This window comes from Chiloscyllium plagiosum, chromosome 4 (assembly GCF_004010195.1).
Source record: "Chiloscyllium plagiosum isolate BGI_BamShark_2017 chromosome 4, ASM401019v2, whole genome shotgun sequence".
Taxonomy (NCBI): Eukaryota; Metazoa; Chordata; class Chondrichthyes; order Orectolobiformes; family Hemiscylliidae; genus Chiloscyllium; species Chiloscyllium plagiosum.
The window spans coordinates 74016599-74032150 of NC_057713.1; the positions used below are offsets into that span (position 1 = coordinate 74016599).

The window sequence follows — 15552 nt, forward strand, 5'->3', positions numbered from 1 at the left end:
GATGTTGTGAAACTTGAAAGGGTTCAGAAAAGATTTACAAGGATGTTGCCAGGGTTGGAGGATTTGAGCTATGGGGAGAGGCTGAACAGGCTGGGGCTGTTTTCCCTGGAGCGTTGGAGGCTGAGGGATGACCTTATAGAGGTTTACAAAATTATGAGGGGCATGGATAGGATAAATAGACAAAGTCTTTTCCCTGGGATAGGGGAGTCCAGAACTAGAGGGCATAGGTTTAGCGTGAGAGGGGAAAGATATAAAAGAGACCCAAGGAGCAACTTTTTCACGCAGAGGGTGGTACATGTATGGAATGAGTTGCCAGATGAAGTGGTGGAGACTGGTACAATTGCAACATTTAAGAGGCATTTGGATGGCTATATGAATAGGAAGGGCTTGGAGGTATATGGGCCGGGTGCTGGCAGGTGGGACTAGGTTGGGTTGGGATATCTGGTCGGCGTGGACAGGTTGGACCGAAGGGTCTGTTTCCATGCTGTACATCTCTATGACTCTCTGACTTCATTCAAGAAAGGAAAGCATTCCGAATCTTTCTTAAGCACCTTATCTATTTGTCCTGCTATCTTCAAGAATTATCCAAGGTCTCTCATTCTCTCTAAATCTCTCAAATATCCCCTCTGTGTATTCCCAGGGCACAGAATCTGAGGAGTTATATGCATCACATTAACTGAAGTAGGGGGATGTCCAGGGAGTAATTATGTGTAGATTACATTTCTGCCCACAATATAGTGACAATGTTGGTACATTTTAATACTGTTGCTCAGATTTTAACCCGTATCAAGTTAGGGCAGGAATTAACTGAAGAAAACTTGGGCAGCATAGTTTCTGAAACCTGATCATATGCTGGAAGACGCTCTGTGCTACAGCATGGCTGTCTGTTTCACCTGATTTTCTCAGCTAGGAACAAATCATGATTGAAAGGGGTCAATCTTGATCTGGAGTATCAATCCTCCTGCCAAATTGGAATAAAGGGAATATTTTTAATGTTACAAGTTTACTCAGATCGAAATGATGTCTGATTTCATTACTTAATCCCCTTCAAATAACAACAGATAAAGGGACCCAAAACTCTTCACAGTATTCCATTTGTGATCTAGTGCCTCAGTAAGACATTCCTGTTTTATACTCCACCGCATTTGCAATAATTGCCAACATTCAATTTCCATTCCCCATTACTTGCAGAGGTCCTCATAGTTGTTGTCACCATGATGCATTTTGAGAAGGAGCATTGAATATGTCCAGACTTGCACGAGTAGGGGAAGGGCAGCACCAGCAGCAAAAAATGACATCACAGAAGCTGTAGCTGATACAGGAGTTACAGTAGAGACTCACCTTAAACAGTAGGTAGAGAAAAAAAAACAAAACAACTGCGTATGCTAGAAATCAGAAACAAAAACAGAATTTGTTGGAAAAACTCAAGTCTGGCAAACCAGTGACCCTTCTTTAGGCCTCTTCATAGTAGTGAATATTAGTAGATTTAGAAAGGAATACATTAATTTAAGGACTGAAAATTTTTTAAACAAATAGAATAAACCTTAATTAACTACATTAGAAATGGCAGTACTGGCGAAATGCTGCTCTTGCATGACATGGGAGCTGGTGGATTCCATTGCAAGCCACCATGACATCAGCAGTGTCTGCAGCTTGAGGAACTTCAGCTCTGAGCTGATGAGCTGGAATCTGAGCATCAGATACTGGCACATCTGGGAGGGAGAGAATTATCTTAATACTGTGTTACTGACAGATACACCTCATAGTTTAAATATTTCAAATTTGGACACTGTTCAGGAACAGGATGGTGTAACAACAAATGAGGTAGAGAGATGCTGAACATGGCATTGGAGGAGCCTTAGATCCTGAGCTTGTTCCCTGTGTGGATGAAGAAAGAATCTGCCTGGAGGATGGTCAAACTGATCACTGCGCCATGGTCCAGAAAGCCATTCAAGCTGGGGAGGAGCACAAAGAAAAGTGGAAGTAGTAGGGGATTTTGTAATTACAGGGACAGGTAGCATCCTTTCAAGCGCAGGATTGAGAGTCCCACATGGTGTGTTGCCTACCTGGTACCAAGGTAAAGGATATTTCAAGTTGGCTTGAAAGGATACTGGAGAGTGAGGAGCAGGATCCAGTTTTTGTAGTCCATATTGGCACCAACAATATAGGCAAAAGGTCCCCTTTGGAGAATTTTTTTTAATATATTCATTCATGGGATGTGGGTGTTGCTGGCTAGGCCAGCATTTATTACCCATCCTTAGTTCCCACCTGGCAGATAAGCGTTGGTCTGAAGTCATATTTAGGCTAGACCACATAAGGACAGCAATTTCCTTCCTTAAAGGATATTAGTGAACTAAATAGGTTTCTCCAACAATCAATAATGGATTCTTGGTCATCATTCTACTCTTTATTCCAAATTTTTTAACAAGAATTCAAATTCCACAATCTGCTATCGAAGGATTTGAACCAGGATTCCCAGAACATTACCTAGGCGTGAGGATTAACTGTCCAGTGATAATACCACTCGACCATCCTGGAATAGGAACAAAGTTTGTTCAAATGGACATTAAAGACTGCAATCTCAGGATTATTACCTGAACCTTGTGCAAATTGACAAACAAATAAGAAGGAAAGTAAACACATGGCTAAAGGGGTGGTGTGGGAAAGCGGGGTTGCATTTTGTGGGGCTTTTGCATCAACATTGAGATAGGAAGGAGCTGGACCATTACGACACATTCTACCCGAATCAATCTGGGACCAGGATTCTAGTGAAATTCTAAGTAGGGTGAACATAAGGATTTTAACCAGTTTAAAGTGGGGAGAGATCAGGAGAGGCTATTAAAGTTTCTACAACAAGTAACAGAACAGGTGTACTAACAGGATCAGGAATCTTTAAGTACAGCAGATAAGAGGAAAACCATGAGAAGGGGATGGTCAACACAGGACTTGAGGGTGCTATACTTAAACACATGCAGTATACGCAACAAGGTAAATGAGCTTCAAATGCAGGTTTAAATTAGAGGGTATAATTTTGTGGGTATCTCAGGGGCAGCAGCTGCAAGGAGATTAGGGCTCGGAACTAAATATCCAAGTATATACATCCTATCTAAAGGATAGGCAGCGGGGCAGATGGGATGGGGTTAGTAAAAAAAATATTAAATTGATAGCAAGAAGTAGTCAGAAGGTGTAAAATCTATGTAGGTAGAGTTGAGGAACTGCAAAGGGAAAAAAGACCCTGATGGGAATTATGGGCAGGCTTCCTATCAGTAGTGGGGCAGAAAATAAATCAGGAAATAGAAAAGGCATGTAAGAAAAGCTATTATTACAATAATCACGTGGGATTCAGGTGGTCTGGGAAAATCAGATTGATACTGGATCCCAGAAAAAGGAATTTGTGGAACATCTACGAGATGGTTATTTTGGAGCAGCTTGTGGTACAGCATACTAGGGAACATACAATTCTGGATTTGGTGATGTGCAGACTTGGTTACAGACCTTAAGGTGAAGGAGCCCATAGAGGGAAGTGATATGATAAACTTCACACTTCAGTTTAAGAGGGAGAAGCTGGAATCAGATGTAACGGTATCATAATTGACTAATTGGTGACTAAAGTCATGAGGCAGGAGCTGGTGAGAGTTGGTTGGAAATCGAGCTTAGCAAGGAAGAAAGCGGAGCAGCAATGGCAAGGGTTTCTATGGGCAATTTGGGAGGCACAGAAGAAATTCATCCAGAGGAAGAAGAATCATACTAAAGGGAGGAAGACAAAGGGATAGAATAAAAGCAAAAAAAACAGATAATGTGATGAAGATTTGTAGGAAGCCAGAGGATTGGAAAGCCTTTTAAAAACCAGCAGAGGACAAATAAAAAAAGCAATAAGTAGGGAGAACATGAAATAACAAGTGTGAACTAGCTGGTAATATAAAAGAAGATTGCAAGAGGTTTTTTAGATACAGAAAAAGGTAAAAAAAGAGGCAAGAGGAGACATTGGATCGCTGGAAAATGAGGCTGGCCATGAAGAAATGGGGAACAAAGAAATAGCAGCAAAATTAAATAGATAGTTTGCATTAGTCTTCACAGTGGATGACACCAGCAGTTTACCAGAACTTCAAGAGAGTCAAGGAGCAGAGGTGAGTGTAGGGCAGCACAGTGGCTCAGTGATTAGCACTGTTGTCTCACAGAAATAGATACCTGGGTTCAATTCACCAGCGTAGGTTTCTTCCGGGTGCACAGATTTCCTCCCACAGTCCAAAGATGTGCAGAGTAGGTGGATGGGCAATGCTAAATTGCCAATAGTTTCCAGGGATGTGCAGGCTAATTGGATTATTCATGGGAAATGCAGGGTTATAGGGATATGGTTAGGAGGTGGGTCTGGGTGGGATGCTCTTCAGAGGGTCGGTGTGGACTCAATGGGCCTGATGATTTGCTTCTACACTGCAAGAATTCTAAATTTTTGTTTGCAATTTATGCACGAGGACTCCCAAGTCCCTCTGACATATAGCTTTCTGTAGTTTTTTTCTCATTTAAAGAAAATTCTTTTGTTCTTCCCCAAAGTGCATAACTTCACATTTTCCTACATTATATTTCATTTGCCACCTATTTGCCCACTCTCCTAACCTGCCTATATCTTTCTGCTGACTCTGTCGCCCTCACCACTTGCCTTCCTTCCTCTATTTGTGTCATCTGCAAATATAGCTGTAGTGCATTCAGTTTCCTCAAACAACTAATATTGCTCAAGTTAAATCTGAAAATATCCATTTATCCAACTTTATCTTCTATTAGTTAGCCAATCCCTATCCATGCTAATATCCTACCTCCAACATCATGAGCTCTTAATTTATAACACATGGTACCTTATCAAATGGCTTCAGGAAACCCAAATTCATTACATCCACTGCTTCCCCTTTATCTGTCCTCTTTGTTATCTCAAGGCATTTTAATAAATTTCCCTTTTATGAAGCCATATTGACTCTCCTTGATTTATAACAGATTTCTAAATGTTGTGCTATTATAACACCTATAATAGAGTCTAACATTTTCACAATAACAGATAAGTTAACTGATCTAAAGTTAACTATTTTAATCTTCCCTTTTCAAATAAAGGATGCATTCCATCAGGTCTTGGGGACGTTTAGTTCCCCTCGTACTTTTTGTTAGGAAATAGCTTTTGTATTTATTTCCCTCCTCATTTTTTGTATTTTAAGTATTTTTGAACGCTAGTGGTGTCTTCTGTGAAGACTGCTACAAAGCATTTATTGATTTTCTCTGCCATTTTCTCATTCCCCATTATTATTTTCCCAGCCTCATTCTTCAAGGGACCCATGCTCACTTTGACCTCTCTCTTCCAATAGGAATAGGAATTGGAGTAGGCTGTTCAGCTCCTCAAACTTACTCCACTATTCAAAAGGATTGTGGCTGATCTAATTCCTCATTTCTACTTTTCTGTGTTTCTCCCATAACTCTTCATTCCCCAACTGATCAAGAATCATACATTCAATATGTTTTATACATTTAAGGAAGCTCTTGCTATCCATCTTGATATTACTTGCAAGTTTACCTTCAAGGGTTTTTTTTAATAACTATGCAACTTTTAAATTTTAATCCAAAAGCACCTCCTCACCATCATCCACCATCATTGAGGCATCACCCAGGATGTTGATGGTGTGGGGTCCTGTTGTCCTGGAGCCGAGATTAGTGACCTCTTTTCTTATCATTTCTTATGTGCCAGCTCCCTTAGTCCCCCCACGCCCCTACATTCCTGATGAAGAGCTTATGCTCGCAACACCAACTCCTCCTCCTCGGTTGCTACTGACTAGCTGTGCTTTTTCCAGCGCCACACTTTATCAACGCAATGAAGGGGGAGCCCAGCCCTTCAGTGCAAAATATAAGGCTGAAACAATTGCACATTTTTAGCCAGAAGTGACAAGTGGATGATATAACTCTGACTCCTTCAAAATTCCGTAGCATCATAAATGCCAGTCATCAGCCAAATTTGATTGAATCTACGTGATATCAAGAAATGGTTGGAGGCACTGGATGCTACAACAGTTATAGGTCCTGACAACATTTCAACAATAATACTGAAGATTAGTGCTCCAGAAATTGCAGTTCCAGCTGGCATTTGTCTAATAGAATGGAAAAGCACAGCTGGTCAGTAGCAACCGAGGAGGAGGAGTTGGTGTTGCGAGCATAAGCTCTTCATCAGGAATGTAGGGGCGTGGGGGGACTAAGGGGGCTGAGAGATAAATGGGAGGGACGTGGGGCTGGGGAGGGGCAGGGCAAGCTTTCTGGGAATGCGATATGTGGATGAAGCTGGAGGGGTGATGGTATTAGGCTGGAGTGGAGGGTGGAGCGGATATTTGGGAAGGAAATTGGACAGGTAGGACAGTTCAAGAAAGCGGTGCTGAGTTGGAGGGTTGGATCTAGGATAAGGTAGTGGGAGGGGAGATGAAGACACTGATGAAATTGACATTGATCCTGTGTGCTTCGAGGGTCCCAAGGCAGAAGATGAATGTGTTCTTCCTCTAGTTATCGGGTGGCTAGGATTTGGTGGTGGAGGTGGCCCAGTACTTGCATGTCCTTGGCGGAGTGGGAGGGGGAGTTGATGTGTTCAGCCATGGGGCGATGAGCTTGGTTGGTGCAGGTGTCCCAAAGATGTCCTATGAAACATTCCAATAGTTGTCATCCTGTCTTCCCAATGTAGAGGACACCACATCAAGAACAACAGACACAGTAGATGAGACATTTGGAGGTGCAGACAAATCTCTGCCAGATGTGGAAGGATCATTTGGGGCCTTCGACGGAGGTGAGGTGGTAGGGTGGGGGAGGAAGAGCAGGAGAGTTCACATTTCTGGCAGGCCTTTCATCAGGACTGGGGAGGGGGGAAGTGGGCCGTTGATTCAACACCACCCTCTTGACCTGACCAACCTGTCCATCTTCCTTCCCACCGACCTATCACAATCGCCTCCTACTTGCATCCAACAATCGCCATCTGATCTAGCTTTCCCTCAGCCCCATCCCCTTTCTCCCTATTTATTTCTCAGCCCCCTTCCCCCTCACCAGTCCTGATAAAGATCCTACCTGAAACTTCGACTCTCCTGTTTCTTGGATGCTGCCTGACCTGTTGTGCTTTTTCCAGTGCCACACTTTATCGACAGACTCTCCAGCATCTGCAGTCCTCAATATTTCCCCCTTTATTGAGAATGAGCGTATCTATAGAGCCTCCTCCTCCTCCAGTGAGTGTAACTCCTTTAATATTTTTTCACAGGATATATGTATTGCAAGCTAGGCCAACAATTATCACCCAACCCTAATTGCCCAGAGGGCATTTAAGTATCAACCACATTAGATCTAGGCTAGACCAGACAAGGCAAGGTCAACAATTTTCCTCCTTAAAAAAAAAGGACAGTAGCAAACTGGTTGAGCTTTGCCAGTAATCAACAAAGTTTCATGATCATCACTTGCCCAATGCCTTTAAAATGTTTTAGGAACACAGGATATTTACCTGATAAAAACTACATTCTTGAAGGTTTCAGGAATGCCAAATAACTATCTGGATCATAATTCTGGAAATCCTTAAGACAGATGGTCAAATATTCTGACAGTACAAGAACTCTTGAGTTGAAATGCTCACAGGCTTGAACAAATCTGATTGCAGTAGCAAATTGTTCAAAAGAGAGGTGTCAATTGTTATAACAGTTATAACATTCTTACTTTTCAGAGAAATCTTGATTATCCAAATGACACAAGCGCGGAGTATTTTGTCAGATAATCGAATGTTTGGATAATCAAATGCCAGATAACACTGTTTAGCCAAGCATCAAAACCTTGTGATCTTGCCAGATATTCCAAAATTTCGGATAATCGAATGCCGGAAAATCAAGGTTCCTCTGTGTATTATTTGGGTCCTCGCCCTTACCTTGGTGGATATTAAAAATCACCATAAATGTATAGAATAGCAAACATTATACAGGCTCAACTTCACAATCTAGCTGAAATTTGTCACATGGCTTGCTGTGGTGATGCTTGTGCTTCATCTTCACAAACCAGACTCTTATTCATTAAATGGAGATGCAGTTTCCTCAATTTTTGTGTGATTTGAAAGTTGGATACAAATGAAAAGACTGTGATTAATGTTGAGAATGGTCCAAGTTTTCATTGTTTAAACATGTCTTTCATTTATTTTTCCACATTCAAATTAGAAACCATGACAAGAATCATTCTGCCCAATGGAGATTCTATCATTCCCAGATTCCACATGTACATTTGGGGGTGTACGGCACAAAATGGAAATTGCATGTGTACTAGAAGGCAGTCAATGGTCCACTCCAATATTCATATGCTTTCTAATATATTTAAATATATAGACACAAGAGATTCCTATATAGTGAGGATTTGTGCTCTATCCTCAAGAAAAGTCACATGGAGTGAAACAAGCAGCTGGAAATCTAGCACTTACTGGTCACTGAGATCACACAGCAAACTTGAAACAAAGTTTATTTGCTAAAAGGAAGATAAGACATCTTTGATTTCCTCTGACAACAGCCTGGCCTAGCCTTCCACAAGTATGTCACCAAGACAAATGAGTCAGCTGGATAAGTAAAATTATAGCTTTCTTTTCAAAGATTTCTTGGTTAGCAGATAAAATAAAACTTTTCAATATTACAATGCTTTTCTATTCTGAAGTTCACAAAGGGAGATGAGTCTTCGGAGCTCCTTACTCACATTTTAAACAGTTAAAAATCACACAACGCTAGTTTATAATCCAACAGGTTTATTTGGAAGCACTAGTTTCCAAACCGCCTGATGAAGGAGCAGTGCTCCAAAAGCTAGTGCTTCCAAATAAACCTATTGGACTATAACCTGGTGTGGTGTGATTTTTAAACTTTGTACACCCAAGTCCAACACTGGCACCTCTAAATTCAGCAGAGTGTCATAAAAAAAGTTCACAAATTGGAAGCACAATAATTAGAAAACTGAAGAAAATACTTAAATTGCATAATTCACAACCAAATACCTCTGCACGATTCAGGCTTAGCTAATGGTTTTACTTAAGAATTTTAAATAATGGAATAATGGTACAATCCTTTCAGAATTTTCCACTTTAATTTTACATTTCTATTGTTTGTGCTGTCTGCCAAATATGAAACAAATGCAGCCATTCTAAAAGTTTGTAGTAGGTTATAGATATATATTTATGTGCCACATGTTCAGAGGTATGGCAGGAAGGTAGACTGAACAAAGCAAACACCATAAAAGGAACAGAATTCAATTTCCAGGCTGAGAGAGAAAGAGATAGTAGGCCCTACAGTAACAAAACTGACTAGATTGATTTTCAGAAAGATTATTTTATGAATTACTCAAATTTTTTGTGCATTTACAGAATAATTTCTGAACTGCTTATTATCTGAATGCTGATTGATTGGAAAAGGAAGAATTCAATAAGACCTGCGTGTCTAGTTGGTGAAAGCAAGCATACAGGTGCAGCAGGTGGTGAAAGCAGCAAATGGTATGTTGGCCTTCATAGGAACAGTAATTGGGTACAGGGAATGTCAGAGGAAGGATGTTATAACTATGGAGGGAGCTCAGCACAGCCTTTCATCATACTTATTGCCAGTACGACTGACATATGAAGAGAAACTGGATTATATTCATGGGAGTTCAAAGGACCCTACAAAATTCTAACAGAACCAGACAGGTTTAAATACAGAAAGGATTTTGCTGATGTCTGGAGAGTCCAGAGCCAGGGGTCACAAACTAAGTAGATGGGGGAGGCCTCTCAGGATTGAGACGAGGAGACATTTCTTCACCTAAACAGTGGTGAGCTTCTAGAATTCTGTCACAGAAAGCAGTTGAGGTCAAAACAATGAATCTTCTCCAGAAGGAGTTTATTCTGAAGGCCAAAAGGATCAAATGTGTTGGGGTGAAAGTAAGAACAGTTTGATGATCAGTCATGATCATGTTGAAAAATGGAGCAGGCTTGGAGGGCCAAATGGCCTACTCCTGCTCTTATTTTCTATGTTTCTATGTTAAACACTTGAAACTCAGGGAATTAAGAAAACTTATTTAAAAAGTCTTTGCAAATGAATTTGTTGTGTTCCCTTTTTCTTCTCTGCTTCTTAATTGAGAATTTACATTCTACCTGGTTTTGTTTGTTAGTGGGTTCCTGACATGTTCAGCTGCTTTTTCATCTTTGATACATTGGAGTTCCAATCAGGTGTCACATAGAGAATGACATAGCAAAGAAAGGATGCCATTCAGCTCACTGTGCTTCGGTCAGCTTTCCAAGGAAGTGAATCTTAAACTGCAGTCACGAACTGGATGGATACAATTTCTCATGAAAATATTTCTTAGCAATTATTTATTTTGAAAATTATCATATTTCCTTCCAACACACTTTCAGAAAGTCCATTGTGTATCTTGACTCACAGCTAAAAAATCCCCTTCACCTCCTGTCTGCATATCCAGCCAATTACTTCAAATATGTACTCTTGTTCTTAATGGAGACAATTTATACTGTCAAGACATCTCACGATTTTGTACACCTCTATAAAATTCTGATTTAACCTTGTCTGCCCCACTGGAGAACAACTTCAGCTTTCTAGAACTCACAGTGCAGTCTGATATTCCTGATACTATTCCAAAACAGCACCTCTTTTAATCACTCTCAGGCCATAACATACTCCCCAAAGTGTGGTGACCAGATTTAGATCAAACATTCCAACTGAGGACTAACCAGTCTTTGATTAAAAGTACATCTTCCTTGCCAGTTTGCAAAGCCAAAGATTCTATACGCTTTTTCCAAAGTCATATCAATTTGCTAGACTACTTACAAAGATTTATGTATATACACTATCTGTTCCTGCAGCAATTTACAGTAAATGGTACAATTCACTCTCAATGGCCTCTCCATATTCTTTCTACCAAAGTGCATAGCTGCACACATACCTCTTGTGCTTCTGTCCAATTTATCAGTATATGTCACCGTGAAGACTGCGTTCCTCACTGATTATTACGTTTTTCTGAGTTTCATTTATCTGCAAACTTTAACTGCTAAAGAATGTCTTTTTAAAAGTTACTGCCCATCCCCAATGGCCTGGAGATGATGATGTTGAGCTACCGCAGTATAATTGGGCAGGTATTTCAAGAAATTTTAACCCAATGACAGTAATTAACAATAATATAGCTTTAAGTCAGGATGGTGCATGGCTTGAAGGAGAGCTTACTGGTGGTAGTGTTCCTATGCACTTTCTGCTCTTGCTCTTTGAGGATGTAGGTGGTCACGGATTTAGAAGGTCATGCCAAAAAAGCTTTGGTGAGTTCTTGCAGAGTATCTTGGAGACACTGCTGCATCAATGGTGGAGGGAGAGAATGTTGTAGGTGGTAGTTGTGGTGCCAGTCAAGTGAGCTGCTTTATTCTAGATGGTACTGAACTTCGAGTGTTGCTGAAACTGTACAAATCCAAGCATCTGTTGTGCCCTGTAAATCAAGTCCAGCTCATTAATATGCAAAGACTGTAAATGTCTGAATACCATTTCCCGAAGGATTTCCTCCAATGCGTCAAACAACCCTTCAAAATTGCTTTCTGCCTTTTAGCCAATTTCTTTTCCACGCTGCTACTGCTCCTTAATCTCAAGTTTAGGTAACAGGTCTATTATGAGACCTTTCATCAAATGTTCTTTTGTCATAGACTCAGAATTCCTCTAGTGCAGAGACAGTCTACTTGGCCCATCAAATCTACACCAACCCTCCAAAGATTATCCCACCCAGACCCAGCATCCCTGTGCTATCTCCATAACCCCTCCCCCATCTAATCCACCTAGTCTGCACATCCCTGGACAATACATCGCAATTCAGGATGGCCAAACTAAACTGCACGCTGAGAACAGAAACCGGAGCACCAGCAGAAACTGATGCAAAGAATGAGCAAACTCTGCATAGAGCTGAAAATGTGTTGCTGGAAAAGCGCAGCAGGTCAGGCAGCATCCAAGGAACAGGAGAATCGAAGTTTCGGGCATAAGCCCTTCTTCAGGACTCTGGATAGACACAGTTAAACTCTGCATAGACACAGTTACCCAAGGCTGGAATTGAACCCAAGTCCCTGGTGTTGTGAGGCTGCAGTGCTAACCACTAAGGCACTGTGCTGCCCTCAATGCTTGTGATAACTAGCATTATTTATTAAAAATTCATACTAAATGCTGAAATCAAATGACATTTTCTAACACTTCATCCAACAGTGTCATGCTAATTTTAAAAAAGGTACACTTGGCAAATTTTTAATAAATTTCAAAGTTAAATTCTAACACATGAATAGGCAAATTGTACATATGCTTATCACTTACAGTCCTCCTACACAGCTCATTTAGTTAGGTTTAGCACAGCTGACATGCATACACACTGTTATGAACATCACAGAGTTTAATCAACTGCTTGCACTGTTTTAATATTCATAATAGATTTATTCAACATAGAATCGAGCAAACAGCTCATCTGAAACAAGAACACCATAGGTGTTTGAAAATTAGATACCTTCACAAACCATTGAAATTTAAAAGCTTTTAACCCCCTGCCTAAATTCACAAAAGGAAAGGATGATGAATTCAAAGTATTGAGATGGACAGACCTGTGTGATGACATAGCTAATACTCAGGGCAAAGTTAATGGTTTGCAAGCATGATGCCCTGACACACTGAGTATCCTATCTTACAGTGCCTCTAATGAAGGGAGTTACTAACTGAATCACAAAAGAGGAGGAAAGAATATTTTAACAGTCACCCAAAGACTTTTGTATCTGGAATACGGGGAGGAGGACCAATAGCAAAGTGATACTTTTCAGCTGCAGTTAGTTTGGGTGGAACAGAAGAACACCAAACTGTTAAGGAGGAAACACTTTCATACCCAGAGGAAACACTTTCATAATGACTACTCATTGGTTGAACAGAAATTCAAAATATATTGTACCACATGACTTCTAATGAAAATTTCAATCCCACATTTGACACTAAGACATAATATTTGCACCTCCTGAACTGACCTGTCTGCAATTAAAGTTGACTTTGTAATCTGCAACTGATAATTTTAAGACAGCACTGGTTATACTTGGTAGCCCGAGAACTACTGAGGGACACCTACAGTTTAGGCAGCAAAAAACAAAACAACTAACACTCATATAGCACATTTAATGCAAAAACACATCTGAAGATGCTTTCACGTGAGCATTATAAAACAAAGTATATGGCTCCACTTAAGGAAGTATTAAAGCAGATGGAAAAAAAACTGGTCATTTCTTTTTGCATTCTATTTTATCTTCAGTTTTGATATGTAGATATGGAAATACATATAAACAACATAAATAAGACATACCTCCATTGCAATTGCAGCCATGTCCTGATCAAAGTGATCCAATTTATTTGGAAAAAATGTCATGTTGTATGGCAGACCTTCACACCGGTGGATTGTTATAGGTTCACAGGTGAAATGACTGTGACTCTGGGTCAAATGGAGCAGTGGCAGGACAAACCAACAAATAAAGACTTGTGTTGAATCTTTCATGGTGGGAATGCAATTAAAGAATGGGGGTCACAGAAGTAATGACACTCTGATCCCCAGTTCCAAGTATGAAGAACAGTAGTAGTCTTTATCCACTCTTCACTGTATATCGCATTGTTATTCAGCTGGTAAATTGCTTTAAGAGGACTGATCAGTGCAAACTGTTTATCATCAACACAGTACTTTTCAAGTAATTATATTCAATATTGAGTCCTGAAAGAAAAGCATGGAGTTAGGAAAGTACATAATTTTAATTCTATAGCACAATTTACCATCATTTATTTGTTAATGCAGATGTCATTTCCAAATACAAGTGTTCACATGAAGTCACTTTGAAGAAGGAAATGTTTTGGCAGAGCTGCAGCCATATGGAATGAATGCAAAATGGAATTTCAAGGCAAGCCACGAATGTAACTCTAAAATGTGAATCTTTAAATTAATAAAAGATACATTTAAAACACTGCCAATAATTCCTTTGCTCAAAGAAGGAGAATTGCATGGAATTGACTGACAGATAAATAAGTACATAAATTGGGAAAGCAAAATAGTGCCACTAAAAATTCAGCTGGATAACATGTGGATGGTTAACAATAGGACGAGCTTCAATGAACTCCATAACGTACCCCCGCACAGTTTTAATTTTTCACATGCATTCTTTTAAAGCAAGTGCTCTGACCTTTGCACTTAAGGAATGCATTTGATGTTAACTTTGCAAAAGGGTGTATACCACCAGCTTTTCTCCACACTTCAAAGCTCACTCACAACTTCTCCCAGCATACATGAAAAGATTCTAATTATTAACAAAAGGAGAAGAAAACAATCTATCAGACAGGAGTAGGAATTGCTTAAGTATTTCGCAATTCCTAAACCTTTCATGGCTAAATAAACAGTGGGAAAGGGGAGTCTTACCAACCCCCATAAGAACGATTACAGGGCGAGAGCACCAGATTTCCCTTTCCAGTAAATACCTGATACACCTAGATCTCCCCACTCCCGACAGCGTTAGACTCCTCGTGTAAATACCTCTCCCGACAGCACCACGATTCCGCTGGATGCCTCAGTCTTCATTCACAATGCCGACCCCTCACACTACACTGGCAGAAAGCGTAGAGGTGGAGGCTGCTCCCTTTGCTCCCGCTTGGACAGGCAACCCTCACCAACTCCTCAGTACCGCTCAAACCTTAGCGCCTCGGGAGAGAGGGATCAGGACGGGTTTGGGGAGGGAGGGTAAGGAAGCCACGACTCCGACCAGGCCCGGGGAGAAACTGCGCACAGAACCGTCATCCTCCCAAACAGTCCTCAAAATGAGGAGGAGGCGCCTCCTAACCACTCACCAGTTGTTGTTACCCCCCTCCCCTCGTGGATCAGTTGTTGTTGTTACCCCCTCCCCTCGCGGATCAGTTGTTGTTGTTACCCCCCTCCCCTCGCGGATCAGTTGTTGTTGTTACCCCCTCCCCTCGTGGATCAGTTGTTGTTGTTACCCCCCTCCCCTGGCGGATCAGTTGGTTTTACCCTTCCCCCACCCCCCTCGCGGATCAGTTGTTGTTGTCGCCAACACACCTGTTGCTCCTCCTCCTCCCGCCGCCCAGGGTTTGTGTGAATGGGAATGCAACGCGACCCGCATGGCCCCGCCTCCATCGCCCTCTGAGTTTTTTACAGCTCATTGTGTCCTCGCCAGTCATCAAACATCCATTTACTCTAGTCCTGTTTTCCAGCACTTGATCCTTGTCTCCTATCGCATTTCAAGTGCTCATTTAGATATTCTTAAATGTTTTGAGAGCCCCACCTGTTGGAATGATAACTTCCAGATATTGACAACGCTCTAAGTGAAAAAAAACTTAAATCATCTCTAAAACTATTGCTCTTTACCTTAAAACTGCGCCCCTAATTATTAACTTTTATTGGGGGAAATATTTCTCACAAACTACCCTGTCTATGCCCCCCAGAGTTTTGTACACTTCAATATGATTCCCCCTCCACCCTCAGGTAAACAACTTAGTCTCGCTT

The 15552-nt window shown here is 40.9% G+C and overlaps 1 protein-coding gene across 3 annotated transcripts in view; it reads right to left on the reverse strand.

The window, feature by feature from the left end:
• The window catches only part of LOC122549125 (frizzled-6-like), a 48302-nt gene extending 33097 nt beyond the window's left edge, over positions 1 to 15205 (reverse strand). Inside the window, exons 1-2 of one of the 3 annotated variants that reach the window (XM_043688441.1) lie at positions 15106 to 15205; positions 13360 to 13758 (exon numbers count right to left, since the gene is read on the reverse strand). In XM_043688441.1, coding sequence (XP_043544376.1) covers positions 13360 to 13548 — 189 coding nt within the window. In that variant the 5' untranslated portion in view covers positions 13549 to 13758; positions 15106 to 15205. Of the gene's footprint in view, positions 1 to 13359; positions 13759 to 14513; positions 14903 to 15105 lie in introns of those variants that run through there. The other 2 variants (XM_043688440.1, XM_043688439.1) reach the window with 2 other exon arrangements.
• Positions 15206 to 15552: the final 347 nt, after the last annotated feature.